Below are 24,884 nucleotides of genomic sequence, written 5' to 3'. Positions count from 1 at the left end.
TTCGCCTTTATTTTCTGCACGGCATCATCAGTGGCAGGTTGCGTAGACAGTTTCTTACATATTACGCTCCTGTTGCATTTTTGGTGTTGTTCTTCTTTCTATGAGCGCCAATTTGCTGTTTTATCACATTCCACAGCACTATGCACTGAACGCTTGTTTTAATGCAATGTTTTGGTTTCTGTTGCCGACTGTCAATCAGTTTATTCAGTTGCTGTCAGACGGTCCATAAGTGAAAATTATCAATATACCGTAGTTTCCAAATATGTACATTCATGGGCCCCAGCCCTACATTGATACCGGTGAAAGTCGTTTTCCAATATCTGTTATTGTTCCAGAGATATTTTGGGTGGACAAGATAGCTGGGACACCCTGTATACTGGCGGAAGAGGCTGTTACTGTAATCTTATGGGGTATTGAGGACGAGGAGAAGGGGTGCTGTTGCTGTTTGCATTATTTCTTTTCATTCCTAAAAATAGATGTTCTTGTTTGGTGCTTGCGTTATTGTTTGCCACTGGTGGAAACGGCCTGCAGCTCTGACGTAACGTTGTTTACTTGCTGTCTAGAGCCGGCCGAGGCATTCCAGTGCTCTGTGTACCTGCAGCCGCTGTGGGCTTCCGCGCGCCCGTGTGTGTTGCTTCCCATGAGAGGCCGTTCCGTAGTGCTGTTACTGCTGGCAGCCAAGACACTCATCCTGGAATTCTGTCACCTCTGACTTGGTGTGTTGTCCTAGTCAGATATGTCTTCCATGTACAGATATCCCTGTGCTCATCGGCCATTCCGTCTCGCCTACATACACTAGTACACACTCACAGCCAATTTCGTAAACTCCAGCAGCAAGTGGCTTGCCAATTGCATCTTCCGTTGAACCAAGAACATGTTTACTCTGTTGCTGCTTGGAAAAACCAGCTTGGTACCTGCTGGTCGGGGAATTTCACCCACACGTTCAGTGACCCCTTGAACATATGTTAGTAGGACGATACTTTGCGCTTCCTTCTGCGCTTCCCTATTGCCTTCATCCTTTGTCGTTATAGCTTTTATCTATAATTTCATGCGATAAACATTGGCCTAATAAATGGATTTGTGTTTTGCACTTCAGCCTTCAGACGTTCTTCTTCATCACTAATCCCGAGCGTCCTCTTGGTTAAAGTATCCTCTTGGTTAAAGTATACAGGGCCGATTTCTTTTGCGTAAGGTTCAAAATACTGGAACACGTGAGGCAATACTGACCTTACGACTTATCTTAGAAGAAAGATTAAGGAAAGGCAAACCTACGTTTGTAGCATTTGTAGACTTAGAGAAAGCTTTTGACAATGTTGACTGGAATATCCTCTTTCAAATTCTAAAGGTGGCAGGGGTAAAATACAGGGAGCGAAAGGCTATTTACAATTTGTACACAAACCAGATGGCAGTTATAAGAGTCGAGGGACATGAAAGGGAAGCAGTGGTTGGGAAGGGAGTAAGACAGGGTTGTAGCCTCTCCCCGATGTTATTCAATCTCTATATTGAGCAAGCAGTAAAGGAAACAAAAGAAAAATTTGGAGTAGGTATTAAAATCCATGGAGAAGAAATAAAAACTTTGAGGTTCGCCGATGACATTGTAATTCTGTCAGAGACAGCAAAGGACTTGGAAGAGCAGTTGAACGGAATGGATGGTGTCTTGAAGGGAGGATATAAGATGAACATCAACAAAAGCAAAACGAGGATAATGGAATGTAGTCGAATTAAGTCGGGTCATGCTGAGGGTATTAGATTAGGAAATGAGACACTTAAAGTAGTAAAGGAGTTTTGCTATTTGGGGAGCAAAATAACTGATGATGGTCGAAGTACAGAGGATATAAAATGTAGACAGGCAATGGCAAGGAAAGCGTTTCTGAAGAAGAGAAATTTGTTAACATCGAGTATTGATTTAAGTGTCAGGAAGTCATTTCTGAAAGTATTTGTATGGAGTGTAGCCATGTATGGAAGTGAAACATGGACGGTAAATAGTTTGGACAAGAAGAGAATAGAAGCTTTTGAAATGTGGTGGTACAGAATAATGCTGAAGATTAGATGGGTAGATCACATAACTAATGAGGAAGTATTGAATAGGATTGGGGAAAAGAGAAGTTTGTGGCACAACTTGACCAGAGGAAGGGATCGGTTGGTAGGACATGTTCTGAGGCATCAAGGGATCACCAATTTAGTATTGGAGGGCAGCGTGGAGGGTAAAAATCGTAGAGGGAGACCAAGAGATGAATACACTAAGCAGATTCAGAAGGATGTAGGTTGCAGTAGGTACTGGGAGATGAAGAAGCTTGCACAGGATAGAGTAGCATGGAGAGCTGCATCAAACCAGTCTCAGGACTGAAGACCACAACAACAACAACAAGGTTCAAAATGGTTCAAATGGTTCTGAGCACTCTGGGACTTAAGATCTGTGGCCATAAGTCCCCTAGAACTTAGAACTACTTAAACCTAACTAACCTAAGGACATCACACACATCCACACCAGAGGCAGGATTCGAACGTGCGACCGGGGTCATGCGGTTCCAGACTGAAGCGCCGAGAACCGCACGGCCACACCGGCCGGCTTTGGGTAAGGTGAAAGAGAGGGGAGACATATAGGTACCTGTCTGTGCTAGCGGGATTTCTGTATACTCTCTGGTCAAGTTTACCATCAAGGTTTCGGTAAACTTCCGCGTCGATGGTAGTCAGTACTCCATACTTCTCTATCTCCATAATAAATTGGATTGCCGGCCGCTGTGGCCGAGCGGTTCTAGGCGCTTCAGTCTGGAACCGCGCGACCGCTACGGTCGCAGGTTCGAATCCTGCCTGGGGCGTGGATGTTTGTGATGTCCTTAGGTTAGTTAGGTTTAAGTAGTTCTAAGTTCTATGGGACTGATGACCTCAGAAGTTAAGTCTCATAGTACTCAGAGCCATTTTGAACTAGCTCGCACACACCGCGTGCCGTACGTTCACGGAATCTGACACTGATACATGTGTGAATAAAGACTTCACGTCGAAGCTGACCATCAGGTCAGCAGCCTAGATACACTTCTCTTTTAAAAGTGCTACAAAATGGGTGGCGTCCTCAACGTATGAGTGTGTGTGTCACCAGATATAGAAGCTTCGGAGACAGTTCTTACGCTGGACTGTAGGTCAGTGAATTAATGCTATTCACAATGGAGCTTCGGTACGCCGTGCCTGTGGAACTTGTGGGATGAGTCTTCTGTCTCTGTCGAAGTCCATTCTAGTTTCCTTTAGCAGTGCTGAAATCTATTTGATTATGTTGGCTGTCGAATCTGCCTTAACTGTCTTATAAATTGGTTCACTCAGGAGATCATTCGTTTGTTATCTGTCGTATCCAGGTATCCAATACAACGATGGCATTTCCCTTGTCTGCTCGTATTTCTACTAAGTAGGAGCTGTTCAGAGGCTCTGCGTGAGTCACGAGTTGCACCGTTTCTTGCCGGATGTTCTCCGACTCAGCTTGTGGTAGGGGAGGAACCGAAGCCTCAGCAGATTCGATGATGTCTTCTTTCGCAACGCGTTTCGGTGCGATTGTGAAATTTATTCATTTGGCCAGAATTTCTGTGGCTGCACCGCTTGAGATGTCACTGGAGAGGTTAACCACCGTCTGTCGAATGTCCGATATCAGCCACTTCTCCACCGTCTTCTGCTGCAATTTGTCGTACTACTTCATCTGACGGATGGCGGTACTATCGCTCGATATTGTGGCTTGTTGAAAAGTTAACATGTCGACCTTTCCCAGTATTCCATATCGATTTTCTAGTCAGAAAGAGGTTCGGTTCCCACAGTTTTCTGTCGTTTCTATCGACTCTAAATGAATGTGGCGTACCCTTTCCCGCAACAAAACATCGCTGGCTTGTACACAAATATTCTTCATCTTGTTAGATTTTATGTGGGACGTCAGCCATAAGAATTTTGGCACTACACTAGTGTCCCTGCATAACTTCAAGAAGAGAAGATCATTCGCCAGTTTACCTTATTTTAGCCGCAGAGTTTCGAGCTGCCGGATACTTTCGTAGACTTCCTACCCATACAGGTTGGTTGCACGTAAGCGGAGACTTTGTGGCATTTCCACCTGCTGTGTTTATCTCTTCGTCGATTGATGTTTGTTGACTGTCCTCGATGTCTTCGCACTGCGTTGCTACACTGGGTGAAAAATGGGTTGTGGATTTAAACTACTTTAAATGATGTAGCCGATAGATGCACAGTTACGTTTTACAGTACTTTAATTTCAGTGTTCACAAACCCCCAATAATACACAGTTATATGGCCAGTGCACTATTTTTTGCCTTGCGATAAGCCTCATTAATAGTCTGCAGGCGAATAATTTACTGTTTAAAATGTATGTGCAGTAAAACCTAAACACAAAGTTCAAAGTTCTTGAAGAATAATCAGGTACGTATGGAGCCGACACTGTCACTGTTTTTACACACGGCCTAATTGTTTAACACTTGTTCCGCAGTTAATTTGTAGCATTGTTGTTATTCTAACCAACACAGGTTAGTCGTCTGAAACTCGGCCGTGAACTGACTGTGTCGTGACCAAAAATCGGACCCTTATACACTCCTGGAAATTGAAATAAGAACACCGTGAATTCATTGTCCCAGGAAGGGGAAACTTTATTGACACATTCCTGGGGTCAGATACATCACATGATCACACTGACAGAACCACAGGCACATAGACACAGGCAACAGAGCATGCACAATGTCGGCACTAGTACAGTGTATATCCACCTTTCGCAGCAATGCAGGCTGCTATTCTCCCATGGAGACGATCGTAGAGATGCTGGATGTAGTCCTGTGCAACGGCTTGCCATGCCATTTCCACCTGGCGCCTCAGTTGGACCAGTGTTCGTGCTGGACGTGCAGACCGCGTGAGACGCCGCTTCATCCAGTCCCAAACATGCTCAATGGGGGACAGATCCGGAGATCTTGCTGGCCAGGGTAGTTGACTTACACCTTCTAGAGCACGTTGGGTGGCACGGGATACATGCGGACGTGCATTGTCCTGTTGGAACAGCAAGTTCCCTTGCCGGTCTAGGAATGGTAGAACGATGGGTTCGATGACGGTTTGGATGTACCGTGCACTATTCAGTGTCCCCACGACGATCACCAGTGGTGTACGGCCAGTGTAGGAGATCGCTCCCCACACCATGATGCCGGGTGTTGGCCCTGTGTGCCTCGGTCGTATGCAGTCCTGATTGTGGCGCTCACCTGCACGGCGCCAAACACGCATACGACCATCATTGACACCAAGGCAGAAGCGACTCTCATCGCTGAAGACGACACGTCTCCATTAGTCCCTCCATTCACGCCTGTCGCGACACCACTGGAGGCGGGCTGCACGATGTTGGGGCGTGAGCGGAAGACGGCCTAACGGTGTGCGGGACCGTAGCCCAGCTTCATGGAGACGGTTGCGAATGGTCCTCGCCGATACCCCAGGAGCAACAGTGTCCCTAATTTGCTGGGAAGTGGCGGTGCGGTCCCATACGGCACTGCGTAGGATCCTACGGTCTTGGCGTGCATCCGTGCGTCGCTGCGGTCCGGTCCCAGGTCGACGGGCACGTGCACCTTCCGCCGACCACTGGCGACAACATCGATGTACTGTGGAGACCTCACGCCCCACGTGTTGAGCAATTCGGCGGTACGTCCACCCGGCCTCCCGCATGCCCACTATACGCCCTCGCTCAAAGTCCGTCAACTGCACATACGGTTCACGTCCACGCTGTCGTGGCATGCTACCAGTGTTAAAGACTGCGATGGAGCTCCGTATGCCACGGCAAACTGGCTGGCACTGACGGCGGCGGTGCACAAATGCTGAGCAGCTAGCGCCATTCGACGGCCAACACCGTGGTTCCTGGTGTGTCCGCTGTGCCGTGCGTGTGATCATTGCTTGTACAGCCCTCTCGCAGTGTCCGGAGCAAGTATGGTGGGTCTGACACACCGGTGTCAATGTGTTCTTTTTTCCATTTCCAGGAGTGTATATCATCACAATAATAGGTGCTGAAACTACACATCGTTCAAAGTTAAATTTACAGAAATTACAATTAATACTTAACTCATTAATTTGACTGAATACATCGAAAAATTGTTTCTTTTTAAGAGTTTCTTCTGCTGCAAGAGTTAGGCCCAATTATTTGTCTGAAGCGTAAAATTAACAAATATAACGCGAACAATAGTTTTGACAAAACTGTTACTTACTTTGGAATTAATGAAGGGTTGGTTTTGCTAACATGTTTTTGAATAGAGCTAAATACACTCCTGGAAATTGAAATAAGAACACCGTGAATTCATTGTACCAGGAAGGGGAAACTTTATTGACACATTCCTGGGGTCAGATACATCACATTATCACACTGACAGAACCACAGGCACATAGACACAGGCAACAGAGCATGCACAATGTCGGCACTAGTACAGTGTATATCCACCTTTCGCAGCAATGCAGGCTGCTATTCTCCCATAGAGACGCTCATAGAGATGCTGGATGTAGTCCTGTGGAACGGCTTGCCATGCCATTTCCACCTGGCGCCTCAGTTGGACCAGCGTTCGTGCTGGACGTGCAGACCGCGTGAGACGACGCTTCATCCAGTCCCAAACATGCTCAATGGGGGACAGATCCGGAGATCTTGCTGGCCAGAGTAGTTGACTTACACCTTCTAGAGCACGTTGGGTGGCACGGGATACATGCGGACGTGCATTGTCCTGTTGGAACAGCAAGTTCCCTTGCCGGTCTAGGAATGGTAGAACGATGGGTTCGATGACGGTTTGGATGTACCGTGCACTATTCAGTGTCCCCTCGACGATCACCAGTGGTGTACGGCCAGTGTAGGAGATCGCTCCCCACACCATGATGCCGGGTGTTGGCCCTGTGTGCCTCGGTCGTATGCAGTCCTGATTGTGGCGCTCACCTGCACGGCGCCAAACACGCATACGACCATCATTGGCACCAAGGCAGAAGCGACTCTCATCGCTGAAGACGACACGTCTCCATTCGTCCCTCCATTCACGCCTGTCGCGACACCACTGGAGGCGGGCTGCACGATGTTGGGGCGTGAGCGGAAGACGGCCTAACGGTGTGCGGGACCGTAGCCCAGCTTCATGGAGACGGTTGCGAATGGTCCTTGCCGATACCCCAGGAGCAACAGTGTCCCTAATTTGCTGGGAAGTGGCGGTGCGGTCCCCTACGGCACTGCGGAGGATCCTACGGTCTTGGCGTGCATCCGTGCGTCGCTGCAGTCCGGTCCCAGGTCGACGGGCACGTGCACTTTCCGCCGACCACTGGCGACAACATCGATGTACTGTGGAGACCTCACGCCCCACGTGTTGAGCAATTCGGCGGTACGTCCACCCGGCCTCCCGCATGCCCACTATACGCCCTCGCTCAAAGTCCGTCAACTGCACATACGGTTCACGTCCACGCTGTTGCGGCATGCTACCAGTGTTAAAGACTGCGATGGAGCTCCGTATGCCACGGCAAACTGGCGGTTCACGTCCACGCTGTTGCGGCATGCTACCAGTGTTAAAGACTGCGATGGAGCTCCGTATGCCACGGCAAACTGGCTGACACTGACGGCGGCGGTGCACAAATGCTGCGCAGCTAGCGCCATTCGACGGCCAACACCGCGGTTCCTGGTGTGTCTGCTGTGCCGTGCGTGTGATCATTGCTTGTACAGCCCTCTCGCAGTGTCCGGAGCAAGTATGGTGGGTCTGACACACCGGTGTCAATGTGTACTTTTTCCATTTCCGGGAGTGTAGATATTTTAAATTTACTATACTTCGACTTTCAAATTTTTACAATTAGTACAGAATTAATATTTGTTTAAATGTCAAGAATAGAATTTAAGTAACGAATTAATCATTGATTTCACCCTATAATAAACGATACTAACTAGGAATAGTCACAATAAATTAGAAAATCAATTACATACATAAAACTAAGCACAAAATTAGATCTATTTTTATTTACTTTAAAACTGAGGGCCAATCTTTCTCTTTTATGAAAATGCAGATTAAGCTCACGTATGTTAATAGTAATCAGCCAAAAGTAACAAAACGTATTTAAGGAGGCAGATGGCAAAACAAGAGGCGAATTGAAATTATCGCAGATTGCTTCGTCACAGCTTCCATAGCCGTTGTTACAGTTAATAAAATTCCTCTCGATATATGACCGCATTGTCAATGTCAATGTATAGTATTCGACAGGCATCAAGGATATGCAGTGTACCAAAGGTTCACAAAGAGGCTTCTTTGTACGGCCATTGTGAATAGCATTCATTCACCGACTTACAGTCTAGGGAAAGAACTGGCTTCGAAGCTTCGACATTTGGTGAGCCACGCAGAATCATATGTTGAGGCCTCCTATTCTGTAGCTCTTCTGAGAGAGAAGTGTGTCTCGGCTGCTGTCCTGATGGTCAACTTCGACGTGAAGTCTTTATTCACAAATGTACCAGCGTCAGATACCGTAAACATCACAGAGGAGCGTACGGCACCTGGTGTCTGCCAGCTAGTGCGCCACTGTTTAACGATCACCTGTTTCAGACGGAAAGAGAAATTCTTTGAACCGACAGACGATGTAGCCATGGGTTCCCCTCTCTCGCCTATTGCAGCAGATATCTTCACAGAAGCATTTGTAGAAACAGCACTCCAGTCCGCACAATGTTCGCTATGTTCACGACACCTTTGTTATCTGGCCACACGAGAAGAAGAGCTAAAGAATATCCACCAACATCTCAATCAGCATCATAGGAAAATCTAATTCACTATGGAGATAGGAAATAATGAGGGTGTTGACTTCCATCGACGTTGACCTTTACCGAAACCTGACGCCAAACTTGGCCACAGGGTATGTAGGAAGCCCACCAGCTCAGACAAGTACCTACATGCCTCCTCCCTTCTTCACTCTACACAGAAGAAATTCGCCCTGCATATTTTAGCCAAGAGGACCCACAGGATTAGCGATGGAGAGAATATGAAGGCCGAACTGCAAAACCTGAGAAGTCAATGGTTATGGCATGATATGATAGATACAAAGTATGGCGACAAAGGGTGAAGGCCAGAGTGAAGTGAAGACGGAACCGCAACTTGTCGCCCTACTACCGTACGTTCAGGGGTCACGGAACGCATGGGCAAAATTCCCCGACGATCAGGTATTAAGATCTTTTTAGAAGCAGCAACAGAATAAAAAATGTTCTTGGCTCAACGAAAGATGCAGTATGCAGCTACATGCTTCTAGAATGTACATCGGCTGCGAGTGTGGACTAGTGTATGAAGCCGAGACGGGATGGCTGATCAGCACACGGATATCTTCATCTACATCTACATTTATACTCCGCAAGCCACCCAACGGTGTGTGGCGGAGGGCACTTTACGTGCCACTGTCATTATCTCCCTTTATGTTCCAGTCGCGTATGGTTCGCGGGAAGAACGACTGCCGGAAAGCCACCGTGCGCGCTCGAAACTCTCTAATTTTACATTCGTGATCTCCTCGGGAGGTATAAGTAGGGGGAAGCAATATATTCGATACCTCATCCAGAAACGCACCCTCTCGAAACCTAGCGAGCAAGCTACACCGTGATGCAGAGCGCCTCTCTTGCAGAGTCTGCTATTTGAGTTTGTTAAACATCTCCGTAACGCTATCACGCTTTTCAAATAACCCTGTGACGAAACGCGCCGCTCTTCTTTGGATCTTCTCTATCTCATCTGTCAACCCGACCTGGTACAGATCCCACACTGATGAGCAATACTCAAGTATAGGTCGAACGAGTGTTTTGTAAGCCACCTCCTTTGTTGATAGACTACATTTTCTAAGGACTCTCCCAATGAATCTCAACCTGGCACGCGCCTTACCAACAATTAATTTTATATGATCATTCCACTTCAAATCGTTCCGTACGCATACTCCCAGATATTTTACAGAAGTAACTGCTACCAGTGTTTGTTCCGCTACCATATAATCATACAATAAAGGTTCCTTCTTTCTGTGTATTCGCAATACATTACATTTGTCTATGTTAAGGGTCAGTTGCCACTCCCTGCACCAAGTGCCTATCCGCTGCAGATCTTCCTGCATTTCGCTACAATTTTCTAATGCTGCAACTTCTCTGTATACTACAGCATCATCCGCGAAAAGCCGCATGCAACTTCCGACACTACCTACAAGGTCATTTATATATATTGTGAAAAGTAATGGCCCCACAACACTCCCCTGTGGCATGCCAGAGGTTACTTTAACGTCTGTAGACGCCTCTCCATTGAGAACAACATGCTGTGTTCTGTTTGCTAAAAACTCTTCAATCCAGCCACACAGCTTGTCTGATACTCCGTAGGCTCTTACTTATTTTATCAGCCGACAGTGCGGAACTGTATCGAACGCCTTCCGGAAGTCAAGGAAAATGGCATCTACCTGGGAGCCTGTATCTAATATTTCCTCGGTCTCATGAACAAATAAAGCGAGTTGGGTCTCACACGATCGCTGTTTCCGGAATCCATGTTGATTCCTACAGAGTAGATTCTGGGTTCCCAGAAATGACATGATACGTGAAAGGTATGTCCGACAAAGAAAACACACCAAGTGAGCGGTGTCCGAACACCAGGATGAGTGCGGTGAACAGAATGTAGGGAAATCCGCGTACTGGCGGAACAGTCTCTTACCTTCAGGAGGAGGTTTAGAGGGGCAATAGAAATAGGCAAGCGGGTCTCCAAAATGAATAGAGAGGACGGGTACAGACTTTCAAATTTTCAAATGTGTGTGAATTCCTAAGGGACCAAACTTCTGAAGTCAACGGTCCCTAGACTTACACATTACTTAAAATACGAGGGCAGTTCAATAAGTAATGCAACACTTTTTTTTTCTCGGCCAATTTTGGTTGAAAAAACCAGAAATTTCTTGTGGAATATTTTCAAACATTCCCGCTTCGTCTCGTATAGTTTCATTGACTTCCGACAGGTGGCAGCGCTATACGGAGCTGTTAAAATGGCGTCTATAACGGATGTGCGTTGCAAACAACGGGCAGTGATCGAGTTTCTTTTGGCGAAAAACCAGGGCATCTCAGATATTCATAGGCGCTTGCAGAATGTCTACGGTGATCTGGCAGAGGACAAAAGCACGGTGAGTCGTTGGGCAAAGCGTGTGTCATCATCGCCGCAAAGTCAAGCAAGACTGTCTGAGCTCCCGCGTGCGGGCCGGCCGTGCACAGCTGTGACTCCTGCAATGGCGGAGCGTGCGAACAGACTCGTTCGAGAGGATCGACGGATCACCATCAAACAACTCAGTGCTCAACTTGACATCTCTGTTGGTAGTGCTGTCACAATTGTTCACCAGTTGGGATATTCAAAGGTTTGTTCCCGCTGGGTCCCTCGTTGTCTAACTGAACACCACAAAGAGTGAAGGAGAATTGCTTGCTCGTCATGTGGCTGAGGGTGACAATTTCTTGTCAAAGATTGTTACAGGCGATGAAACATGGGTTCATCACTTCGAACCTGAAACAAAACGGCAATCAATGGAGTGGCGCCATACCCACTCCCCTACCAAGAAAAAGTTTAAAGCCATACCCTCAGCCGGTAAAGTCATGGTTACAAACTTCTGGGACGCTGAAGCGGTTATTCTGTTCGATGTCCTTCCCCATGGTCAAACGATCAACTCTGAAGTGTATTGTGCTACTCTTCAGAAATTGAAGAAACGACTTCAGCGTGTTCGTAGGCACAAAAATCTGAACGAACTTCTCCTTCTTCATGACAACGCAAGACCTCACACAAGTCTTCGCACCCGAGAGGAGCTCACAAAACTTCAGTGGACTGTTCTTCCTCATGCACCCTACAGCCCCGATCTCGCACCGTCGGATTTCCATATGTTTGGCCCAATGAAGGACGCAATCCGTGGGAGGCACTACGCGGATGACGAAGAAGTTATTGATGCAGTACGACGTTGGCTCCGACATCGACCAGTGGAATGGTACCGTGCAGGCATACAGGCCCTCATTTCAAGGTGGCGTAAGGCCGTAGCATTGAATGGAGATTACGTTGAAAAATAGTGTTGTGTAGCTAAAAGATTGGGGAATAACCTGATGTATTTCAATGCTGAATAAAACAACCCCTGTTTCAGAAAAAAATGTGTTGCATTACTTATTGAACTGCCCTCGTACCTTAAAGTAACTTATGCTAAGAACGACACACACATACCCATGCCCGACGGAGGACTAGAATCTCCGGCGGGAGGGGCCGCGCAGTCCGTGAAATGACGCCTCATGTCACGGCTGCCGGCAGTAACAACAGTACGGAGAGGCGGCTCGTGTGAAGCAACACACACACAGGCGAGCGGGGGACCACAGCGGCCGCAGGTACACACAGCACCGACGTGCCTCAGCCGGCACTGGGCAGCAAGTAAACAGCGCTACGTCACAGCTGCACTCCGTTTCTCATTCGCCTATTTTCAGCAGAGGCAAGCAATTACGCAAACACCATTAAGAATGTCTATCTTCACCAATGAAAAGAATTAATGCAGATACGAATAAGGACGTCTAACATCCCTTCCCCTCATTCTGAATACCCAATAAGATTACTGATAATGATATTTTCATGGATATTAATAAATGGTTTAAAGCCAACTCACTGACATTAAACTTCGAAAAGACTCGCTATACGCAACTCAGAACCTGTAAGAGGTCTCCACCCAGCATATGCATAAAGTATGAAGAAGAGCAGATAGAAGAGGTTGACAGTCTCAAATTCCTGGAATTACAACTTGATAATAAATTCAGTTGGGAGGAGCACACCACAGAACTGCAGAAACGCCTTAACAAATCCGTATTTGCAATTCGAGTGTTAGCAGACATAGGCGACATAAAAATGAAAAAGCTTGCATACTTTGCATACTTTCATTCCATAATGTCATATGGTATCATATCTTGGGGTAACTCTTCAAGTCAAACAAAAGTTTTCCAAAAGCGTGTAATACGTATTATTTGTGGAGTAAATTCACGGACGTCCTGTAGAAACCTCTTCAAAGAACTGGGTATACTAACTACTACCTATCAGTATATTTACTCCTTAATGAAATTTGTCCTAAATAATATATCTCTTTTTCCAACAAACAGCTCAGTTCATACATACAATACCAGGAACAAAACTGATCTGCACAATGACTTAAAACCATTTACTTTAGTTCAAAAAGGGGTCCACTACTCAGGAACACTCATCTTCAATAATTTGCCAGCAAACATAAAAAATTTAGTTACAAATAAAAATCAGTTTAAAAGGAGCCTGAAAGACTTACTAGTGGCCAACTCCTTTTCCTCTATTGACGAATTTTTTAATAGAAACAAATGATGTACTGTATATATTCATACTATTAGTATTGTTATTTCAGTTTTAAAAACATCGACATGTTCCACATCCACGAGGATCTCCTCAGTACGGATCTATGGAACGAAAATCTAATCTAATCTAATCTAATCATTACGGTAACAGCCTCTTCCGCTTAAGATCCAAAAGTTCTCTTATTCAGCAATTTGCAAAAACTCCCTGAGAAAGGCTATTTGCAATAGTGATCAACGCTTCAGAGAATTTTAAACATGCGGTCACACACCCAGAAAAATTTTATTGAATAACCACAGAAGGTTTAAGCAGCATCTTCATCCATTACACTGGACTGGATCACCCCGTACGAGTGTTTTTGGAGAGGGACACTAACCGTATTAGTAGCTGTTCTCTGCGATCATAAGAAACAACTAGTTTACTATAGGGTCTAATAAAATGTGACCCACAATCACCCACTAGTGTTACGACTTTGTTAGCAACAGATGATATGCAAGCTCATACTCAGATATTTATTCACTAGTCAAATTATACAGGTCGTACAAGAACTCAACCGGTAAGCTTTCAGAGATGGTAGCGTGGACCAAAACAATAACAAAATGCCTAGTAAACATAGGCTTTAAGTACCGGCCGGGGTGGCCGAGCGGTTCTAGGCGCTACAGTCTGGAACCGCGCGACCGCTACCGTCGCAGGTTCGAATCCTGCCTCGGGCATGGATGTGTGTGATGTCCTTAGGTTAGTTAGGTTTAAGTAGTTCCAAGTTCTAGGGGACAGATGACCTCAGAAGTTAAGTCCCATAGTGCTCAGAGTCATTTGAACCATAGGCTTTAAAATGCAAACCTTAAGAGTTATGGGCACTTGTTTGTCTTAATACTGCGAAACAAATCTCTCATAGGTCCTAGCTCTTTGCCTTCCACACTTTGGGAGAAGGCAGTAAGGACCAAAACGAGACATGGTGTCTAAGATGCATACCTTAAGAGCTATGAGCACTCGTCCAGCGGAAGAGATGTGTTTCACAGTAGCGAAGATGAACAAATACTCATTGCTCTTAAGACATACACTTTAGAGCTCATATTTACTGGACTTTTTTTTCGTGTTTTAGTACACACCACCACCTCTCAAAATATGGAAAGCAAAGAGCGTTCAGTAGAAGAGATGCATCTCACAGGAACTAAAGTGAACAAATGCTCATAGCGCTTAAGGTATGCATTTTACAGCCCATGTTTACTAGGTATTATTTTCTTGTGGTAAGGTCTTATGGGACCAAACTTCTGAGGTCATCGTTCCCTAAGCTTTCACACTTTAATCTAACATAAACTAACTTACGCAAGGACGACACACACACACACACACACACACACACACACACACACACACACACACATCCATGCCCAATGGAGGCCTCGAACCTCCGACGGGGGCAGCCGCGCGGACCGTGACAAGATGGCCAAGACATCGCGGCTACCCCGCGCGGCTATTATTGTCTTGTTTTGGCCCATACTACCACCTCTGAAAGTTTGTCGGTGGAGTTCTGGTTCACCCGACATTATGTTTAATTTTTTGTGCCCCACATTAAAGTATTCTTAACATGATGTATCTGTGTTTGTGTATGGGAAGGGAGAGAGGCAGGCTGGCGCCCGCACTCGTGTGTGTGTCATAACGATCTAGGCGGGTCAAGGTCAACTGACCTACTTACAGCATTGCCTTTTAGCGACAATTTAAAATGTTAGCAAAAATTCCATAAATGTATTAGACATTTCTGTTTTTTGTCTGTAATATGACACAGTACTTTCTAAAGGAATATTCTTACTAATTGCTACGAAAAAAAAAAACTAACGTTATAAGAAATCTCCAAAGAAAAAGAATTTTTGCTTCAGTCTATGGAAGAAGCCAGGAACACAATAAATTGCATATTTCGTGGGAGAAAACATGTGAACATTCTCAAAAATTACAGATGTGCGCAAGAAGTAGTTCATTGTGCAGACACAAATATATTTGTGAGATAAAAATAAAATCGTAGAAGAGGTGTGAAATTGTCTCGCTTCTGTGCTACTAAAAATGCCGTCACTGATGAATCTGCGTTATATTAGACCTCGTAGGAACTTCCAGCGAGAAAATTGCTAAGAAATTTACAAAATTAATTTTGATGACACCCTAGACGTTATTATGTCATCTCACCTATTAAAACTATTTATTTACGAGAGACTCCGTGCGTGGTAGAGAACAATGATCGCTTGCCGCTGCCACAGTTCTTGCTCCTTCAGCTTGCCTTAATAGAACAGGGAACATTTCCCACTTACCGAAAATATTATACTTGCAACTGTTCGGTCACAGACTCTTCATGAATGTACACATCACCTAAAATACCGATATAAGCTGTAGAAAAGTGTACATGAAACTGCAGTCCCTTTAAATCACAAATGGATATACGTGAAAAACGATCGTAATTTTACAGATGATGTATGAATTGAGACTTTTTGCAACAATTCAATGACTGCTTACCAAAATCGCTATTGAGTCCTGCACGTTCAGACATAAGAAACATGGTAGCACTTGGAAATTATTCACAGTACATCCTATAAGAATAGAAACACGTGCAGTAAGGTAGCAGCTTTAATAACTGCGCTAGTTGAAGCAGCTAAATGCAGAATGTTGTTTAAGACTTTATAGATACCTAAATTTGTTCATCCTCTGATTGTGATTCAAGTTTAATGACTGTGGTTCCACAGCAGCACCCCAATGTATTGCTTATCATTTTTTCGCACAACTTCTCCAAATATTTCACTCATATAGTCCAATCTTGTTTCATAAATCGATCTAGAGATGTGTACATAAGCCGTTCAACATTGGCGAACCTAAAAACAACGTTCCTTTCTGCCACATCACGTTTAACCTGAGCTCATATCAACTCAGTGGGATTATATTGGCAATGGTACGACGGACGTCGCACAACTTCATGTACCATTTTCTTTGCAATGTAGCCCCGTTCATAGACCTTCTCTGCACTTCTTATCCCTAACTTGGATAAAAGTTTATCCTTAGTTTCAGCAGGAGAAAGCTGAACACCCTTTTTCTGATCCACAATGTCCGTCTTACGTCAGCTCGATGATGGAGGTTTGTAAACATGCGTGGAATAATGAATAATAGCTGGCATTATCAATAACAATAATGTAGCCTTCTTCTGATGAGCGCACTAGGTTAACTAATTTCTGCTTGACATAGCGCCGTTGATCCCCGAATGGAACTATGACAGGAGAGAACTCTAACAACCACGATATTCGAAGTTGAACTAGCAGAAAACCAGTATTTTCGTATCCAGCATGAGCCACAATGAGTTAGGTGCTTTCAGGCTACCACTTCCAGTGGAGTCATGCCCAGTATACCAACGGATAAAAAAGTGAAGCATCCAGAAAGGAATGAAGAAACGAAATGAAGCTTACTGGGCTCAGAGGGTATGTGATGTTATTTCGGTGATTAAAAAATCGAGTCAAAGAACTTGGCATTATGAACAGTATGATATTGGATCCCCTCTAGCCTGGGTGCTTGCACAGACGCGGTTGGGACGGATGTCCTCTTCTGAGGCAAGCTGGCCCACAACTGTCGTAATTCGTTCTTGATATCCTGGATACTGGCACTGGCTGGTTGGTTAGTTGGTTGGTTTGGGGGAGGGGACCAAACAGCGAAGTCGTCGGTCCCATCGGAATAGGGAAGGATGGGGGAGGAAATTGGCAGTGCCCTTTCAAAGGAACCATCCCGGTATTTGCCTCAAACGATTTAGGGATCGCCAGACGGGGGTTTGAGCAATCGTCCTCACGAATGCGAGTCCAGTCTGCTAACCACTGCGCCACCTCACTCGGTAATCGTGGCACTGGGACAGAGCTGACGTCCTAGCTTGTCTCTAACATGTTCTGTCGTTGATACATCTGGGGATTCTGCTGGGCACAGGAGTGTTCAACATCACGTATCATGTATAGAGGTGCATTCCCCTGTAGAAAAACGGCACGAAGATAATGTTGCATGAGAGCGCAGGATGTCCGTGATGTACCGTTGTACCGTCACAGCTCCTTCAATCACTACCAACTGTCACCTGAAGCTATATCCGATGGATTCTCATACAATGATGACAGGAGTAACACTGCTGCGACTCTCCAAAACATTGGACGAAGGGGAACTCTCCACAGGTTGTTGTCATAGTCGCTGACGTTAGACCCCTGCGGTAGAGCAGAATAGCGACACATCGCTGAACACAGTGCAACATTACTGATCAGTAGTCCAAGCTTCCTGGTCAAGGAACCACTCCAGACTCAACTGCTGGTGTCGTTACTAGAGATGGGCAAAACTGTTCTTTTCAGAGATTGGATCAGAACTGTTCACTCCCTGAAATGAATTAGCTCTTTTTCATGACTCACCACTCATTTACAATAGAAAATAAATGGAAGGCACATTGCCCTTTAAACTTGGTTTATTCCAGTACTATACCTGTATTTTGATCTTATTTGATCCTATTTTGAAGTAACACAGATAATGAGTAAGAATTTTGTATTGTTTATTGAAATTTCCACGATATGACAAAGTTTTTGATTATTGATTTATTTTGCACTATCGTGGTTTTTTGGGTGATCGGAAAATGTTGTAACTTGAGATTTACATTAACAATATATTTGGCTATAATGTATTAAAATTTCATTAACCTCATACAAATACATCGCAAGCCATACATTTTTAAAGTGAACGTTTCCTTCCGAAGACGCCTAAAATCGCAAAATCCGTACCAGAATAAGAAAAAAAAATATAAATTTGACTGTAAAACGAAAGTGCTGCATATAGCCTTACGCAGAATAAAACAAGGAAAATATTGGTGTATCACATTTTGCGATACGTTTATCGGTTCGCTCGTAATTAAAGCGTAAATTCGAGTGTCCATAATAAAAATCCTATAGTAAGAGGAGTCGTCAGGAACCTAATCTGATCAGTTTAAACAAATAAAAATAAAATAAAAACAAATGATGTATACATAACATAATAATGTAATATACATAGCGGTATTACTACGAAGAACAATATCCAGCAGAGACGAACTCCGATGCAGAAGCACTGAGTCGAGCAGGTCGAGCCGCGAGCTGTATTACTGCGTGAGCTAAGACCGCAGAGACCAGAGTGACATCTGAGTTGCTTTGCTCAACGCTCTGGATAGAGTCGAGAACGGTGGGGTGAGCGTTGAGCGGGCGAGTTTCGAGGGTGGGGGGAGCGGTGAAGGGCCACCACTCACCCGCTCCGAGACAAATCGTCTGTTCCCTTGCGAGCAGGTTGTTGCAAGTAGTTCCTATGTTATCTGCTAGGTGGCTCTCTGTCCTGTTGCTCGCATCAACTGCCCAGAGGGCAGGACGTGCGACTGAAACGATCGCTGACAGAGTGCGATGCGAAGTTAAGCTGCGCCAGACACTGCACGCGGCAGACGACGCACAGAGACGGCATGGCATATGTGAAACACAAAATCCAATGGGGCACTGCACAATGCAGGCAGCCAAGGTAGAAGCAGGGCAGAGGCCGGCGCTGGCTGTGTTGTGTGGCGTGCACTGTGCTGTGACCAGCAGAGGCGCTGCTGATATGCTCCGTCTCTCTCTCTCTCTCTCTCTCTCTCTCTCTCTCTGCCGTGGGAAACGTTTGGAGCTACCGTTCTTTTTTTCTGAATCACTGATTGTTCACTCCTTTGAAAGATTCAACTCTATGAATCAGTTCAAGAGCGCATCCCCCATCTCTAGTCGTTACACATTGGACAGTTGCTCCCTAGTCTGATTGCTGTTAGTCTCCTATCAATGGTGCAGGGAGTCTATTAGTTGATCTCAGATGGCAGGCGTGAATGTCAAAGGTTAAATAATGTGCTCTGTGCACAATACAGCGATTGTGGCGTCTGACATAGTCGCCCGGAACCTTGACGGCGAGTATGCCTGCCATCACGTCCCCATGCAGTCCAACACTGGGCCACTGTCACACCTGAATGCCCCACAAATCTTGAAGCACCATTTGACCAAGCGGCGAAATGTAGACCTGCACTGAAGCCTCGTTCATACTCTGTCAAGTGTCCTTCACAGTGATCACTCAACATGTGAAGCTGTTCATGCCCCTTATATACCCGACCAGGCCTGGTAACAACACTACACTCAAACAACACTAATGCAATCTCGTGACCATTCCACTTGTTGCAGATAATTGCCACTATTATAACTTACAATCCTGGCAGTGGTGTGAAAGTTTAAGAATACGTTGGCGTATGACTGTGTCTTCTGCGTGCTTCACTTTTTTTGTCAGGCCGTGTGTATTTGCTTGTACCAACGCCGGATAGCCGCACATGTAAAAGCGCCCCTTCCGTGATGGCGAGGTGCGCCGGCCCATGATCGAATCTGCCTGGTGGACTAACGACGAGGGTCATTGTGCTGGCCAGCCTCGTTGCGGTTTTCAGGTGGTTTCCCACATCCCAGTAGGTGAATACTGTGCTGATACTCAATTCCCGCCTCTGCTACACGATTTGCAAACATTTAAAAAGCTTTCGCTCATTTTCAGATGAATAACACAGAGAGAGGTGTACACAAAGTCCTTCCATTCGAGGGGAGGGAGAGTGGGGGAAGGGGGAAATAATGAGGTGATGACAGGAAGAGCATTGGGGCACCCTTTGAACTAACTGTGCCAAATCAGTTCATAACCATGCCGAGCTAGCAAAGGCACAAGAAAAGTTATATATTTGTTCTTATGCTTTTGTGAAACCCATGTTTCGTCCGGATAAACTACAGTTCTACTTGCCTTCTGTGTGCAGTGAATGCTTAGTCCGCGAAAATGTAGCGGGTGATCAAAAAGTCAGTATAAATTTGAAAACTGAATAAATCACAGAATAATGTAGATAGAGAGGTACAAATTGACACACATGCTTGGAATGACATGGGGTTTTATTAGAACCAAAAAAAAATGCAAACGTTCAAAAAATGTCCGACAGATGGCGCTTCATCTGATCAGAATAGCAATAATTAGCATAACAAAGTAAGAGAAAGCAAAGATGATGTTCTTTACAGGAAATGCTCAATACGTCCGCCATCATTCCTCAACAATAGCTGTAGTGGAGGAATAATATTGTGAACAGCACTGTAAAGCACGTCCGGAGTTAGTGTGAGACATTGGCGTCGGATGTTGTCTTTCAGCATCCCTAGAGATGTCGGTCGATCACGATACACTTGCGACTTCAGGCAACCCCAAAGCCAATAATCGCACGGACTGAGGTTTGGGGACCTGGGAGGCCAAGCATGACGAAAGTGGCGGCTGAGCACACGATCGTCACCAAACGACGCGCGCAAGAGATCTTTCACTCGTCTAGCAATATGGGGTGGAGCGCCACCCTGCATAAACATCGTACGTTCCAGCACGTGTTTATGAGCCAGGCTGGGGATGATGCGATTCTGTAACATATCGGCGTACCTCTCACCCGTCACGGTAGCAGTTACAAAACCAGAATCACGCATTTACTCGAAGAAAAAAGGCCCGATAACGGTTGATGTGTTAAATCCAACCCATACCGTGACTTTCTCGTCGTGCAATGGAGTTTCCACGAAAGTGCTAGGATTTTCGGTAGCCCAAATTCTGCAGTTGTGGGCATTGATAGACCCTCGGAGCGTGAAATGAGCTTCGTGGGTCCACAACACGTTACTGAACCAATCGTCATCTTCTGCCATCTTTTGAAACGCTCACACCGCAATTGTCCTCTGCTTCACTAAATCGCCAGGTAACAGTTCATGATGCCGATGGATTTTGTACGGATAGCATCGGAGGGTACGCCTAGGTGCCAACCAAACAGTAGTGTATGGAATGCCGGTGCGACGTGCGACTGCACGAGCGCTGACTGCCCCGTGCATAGACGAACCCGCTACAGTCTCCATTTCTTCCTGAACTGTCTCAGCAGCATTACGCCTTGTGCTCGGTGGGCCACTACGGGGTCTATCGTCTAAACAACCCGTGGCTTCGAACTTCGAAATCATTCTCGCCACAGCTGCATTTGTCAACGGACCTCTTTACCCTTTCGAATCCCTTCCTATGGCAATAGGATCGTAACGCTGAACTAGCACATTCCCCATTCCGATAATACAGCTGCACTAAAAGGGCCTTTTCAGGTAACGTCAACATGCTGCGACTGCTGGCGCATTTGATTCTCTCTCTCATTACAGCTCCTTTTATACACGGTTGTCATGCGCAGTCACTGACGTTTTGTTGTCCAGCGCCATCTGTCGGACATTTTGTGAACTTTGTTTTTTTTTTGTTCTAATAAAACCCCATGTCATTCCAAGCATGTGTGTCAATTTTTACCTCTCTATCTACATTATTCCGTGGTTTATTAAGTTTTCAAATTTATACTGACTTTTTGATCACCCGGTAGGTCTGCAGGCGACATCGTCCTTCGTTCCGCACGAGTTCTGAAATTAATGGCCAGCCGCGTCTTTTCGTTGAGCTGCAGCCTCTAGTGCAGCGCTGCCCCTGGACGTCCGCAGGCCCGCCGTACGTGCGCCAGGTGGGGGAGCCGGTGCGCGCCGTGGCGGCGGCCGACGCGACGCTGCGCTGCCCGTACGCCGGCCACCCCGTCACCGGCGTCTCCTGGGAGCGCCGCGGCGCCCCGCTCACCGCAGACCTGCGCCACGAGCTGCGCGACGGCGGCGCCGCGCTGCACATCCTGCGCGTCGACCCGGCGGCCGACGCGGGCGCCTACGTCTGCAAAGTGCGCGGCGCCGCCGGCGAGGTCGCCAGCGGCGAGCTGCTGCTGGCCGTCACCAGTGAGTGTGACTTCCCTGCATGCCTTGCCAGCCGCGCGCGCTTCTACCGGGGTAATCCCACAAGTAAGGTCTCCCATTTTTGTATAAGTACACAACTCTGTGTGGTAGTTGGTCACACTGTTATGAAGAGTGCTTCACGCGCTGTGTGTAAACATGTGCACGCCGCGCTGAGGCCGTTGAGAATGGACCTCCCGTTGGCTGTTACCGCCAAGTATGAATTGCGCGCAGTTATTCGGTTTTTGAACGCAAAGGGCACTGCGCCGATTGAAATCCATCGCCAATTGACGGAAGTGTATGGTGAGTCGAGCATGGATGTCAAAAATTTTCGTAAGTGGTGTAGAGAGGAAGTTATTGTCTGTTCTACAAGGTTATGGAATAGGAGGCAAACTTTTGCAAGCAATTAAAGGTCTTTACATGGATAGTCAGGCAGCAGTTAGAGTTGACGGTAAATTGAGTTCATGGTTCAGAGTAGTTTTAGGGGTAAGACAAGGATGCAACCTGTCTCCACTGTTGTTCATATTATTTATGGATCGTATGTTGAAAACAATAGACTGGCTGGGTGAGATTAAGATATGTGAACACAAAGTAAGCAGTCTTGCATATGCCGATGACTTAGTTGTGATGGCAGATTCGATTGAAAGTTTGCAAAGTAATATTTCAGAGCTAGATCAGAAATGTAAGGACTATGGTTTGAAGATTAGCATCTCCAAAACGAAAGTAATGTCAGTGGGAAAGAAATATAAACGGATTGAGTGCCAAATAGGAGGAACAAAGTTAGAACAGGTGGACGGTGTCAAGTACTTAGGATGCATATTCTCACAGGATGGCAACATAGTGAAAGAACTGGAAGCGAGGTGTAGCAAAGCTAATGCAGTGAGCGCTCAGCTACGATCTGCTCTCTTCTGCAAGAAGGAAGTCAGTACCAAGACTAAGTTATCTGTGCACCGTTCAATCTTTCGACCAACTTTGTTGTATGGGAGCGAAAGCTGGGTGGATTCAGGTTACCTTATCAACAAGGTTGAGGTTACGGATATGAAAGTAGCTAGGATGATTGCAGGTACTAGTAGATGAGAACAATGGCAGGAGGGTGTCCACAATGAGGAAATCAAAGAAAAACTGGGAATGAACTCTATAGATGTAGCAGTCAGCGCGAACAGGCTTAGATGGTGGGGTCATGTTACACGCATGGGAGAAGCAAGGTTACCCAAGAGACTCATGGATTCAGCAGTAGAGGGTAGGAGGAGTCGGGGCAGACCGAGGAGAAGGTACCTGGATTCGGTTAAGAATGATTTTGAAGTAATAGGTTTAACATCAGAAGAGGCACCAAAGTTAGCACTGAATAGGGCATCATGGAGGAACTGTATAAGGGGGGCTATGCTCCAGACTGAACGCTGAAAGGCATGATGATGGTGTAGAGAGTTTGCACCTGGTCGGACCGAAATTCACGACGAACAAAGGAGCGCGAGACCGTCAATTTCTGAGGAGACATTGTTGAAGGTTGAGGAAAGCATGCGTGAAGACCGGCGGATCACCCTGGATGATCTCTGCACGTTGGTTCCTGAGGTTTCCCGAAGCACCGCTCACAGAATTTTAACGGAAATATTGAACTACCGGAAGGTTTGCGCAAGATGGGTGCCACGCGTGCTGACTGAGGACCACAAGCGGCAACGTGTTGATGCTTCCCGACATTTCTTCACCGCCTTGCAGCCGAACAGGACAACTTTCTGGACTCATTGGCACTGGTGACGAAACCTGGGCATCCCACTTTACACCGGAGACCAAGCAACAATCACGCTAGTGACGGCATCGTTCTTCGCCAAAGCCGCGGAAATTCAAACAAACGCTATCTGCCGGTAAAGTTCTGACAACCATTTTCTAGGATCGGAAAGTGGTATTGTTGGTCGACTTCATGCCCACTGGGACAACAATTAACGCTGACAGGTACTGTGAGACTCTGAAAAAACTCAAACAGGCAATTCAGAACCGGAGAAGAGGAATGTTGAGCAAGGGCGTACACATTCTCCATGACAGCGCTCGCCCACAAATCGCTCGTCAAATCGCCCACCCACCCCATAGTCCTGACTCGACGCCGAGTAACTATCATCACATGTTCCCTAAGTTAAAAGAACATTTGGCCGGGAAGGGGTTCAGCTCCGACGACGAGGTGAAAGAAGAGGTTCATAACTTTCTGAACAGCATGGCGGAGAGCTGGTATGACATGGGCATACGAAAACTGCCACAGCGTCTACAAAAATGCATCGATATAAATGGTGATTATGTCGAAAAATAGCTAAATGTTCAAGCTGTAAACTGATGTAAACCATTGTGGAAATGTGATTACATTTTCACGCAGCTCGTGGTCGTGCGGTAGCGTTCTCGCTTCCCACGCCCAGGTTCCCGAGTTCGATTCCCGGCGGGGCCAGGGATTTTCTCTGCTTCATGATGATTGGGTGTTGTGTGCTGTCCTTAGGTTAGTTAGGTTTAAGTAGTTCTAAGCTCTAGGGGACTGATGACCATAGCTGTTAAGTCCCATAGTGCTCAGAGCCAAATAAACAGGTCTATGTACTTATAAAAAAAATAGCAGACCTTACTTTTGGGATTACCTTCGTATAAGGGCAGTCAGATGAAAGCGAGGCAGATGGAAACAAAAATATCTATTTATTATTTAAAAAGTGCCAACGGCCTTGCCGCAGTGGTAACACAGGTTCCCGTCAGATCACCAAAGTTAAGGGCTGTCGGGCTTCGATAGCAC

General features: G+C 46.1%; 1 protein-coding gene across 1 annotated transcript in view; it reads left to right on the top strand.

The window, feature by feature from the left end:
- The window catches only part of LOC126143911 (Down syndrome cell adhesion molecule-like protein Dscam2), a 493,502-nt gene that overhangs the window by 227,308 nt on the left and 241,310 nt on the right, over window positions 1-24,884 (top strand). The window contains exon 6 of the mRNA XM_049915460.1: window positions 21,854-22,132. Within this exon, the coding sequence (XP_049771417.1) occupies window positions 21,854-22,132 (279 nt within the window). The remainder of the gene's footprint in view (window positions 1-21,853; window positions 22,133-24,884) is intronic.

This window comes from Schistocerca cancellata, chromosome 1 (genome assembly GCF_023864275.1).
Source record: "Schistocerca cancellata isolate TAMUIC-IGC-003103 chromosome 1, iqSchCanc2.1, whole genome shotgun sequence".
NCBI lineage: Eukaryota > Metazoa > Arthropoda > Insecta > Orthoptera > Acrididae > Schistocerca > Schistocerca cancellata.
The sequence above is the reverse complement of the archived record's forward strand: the minus strand, read 5'-3'. Positions and strand labels throughout refer to the sequence as shown.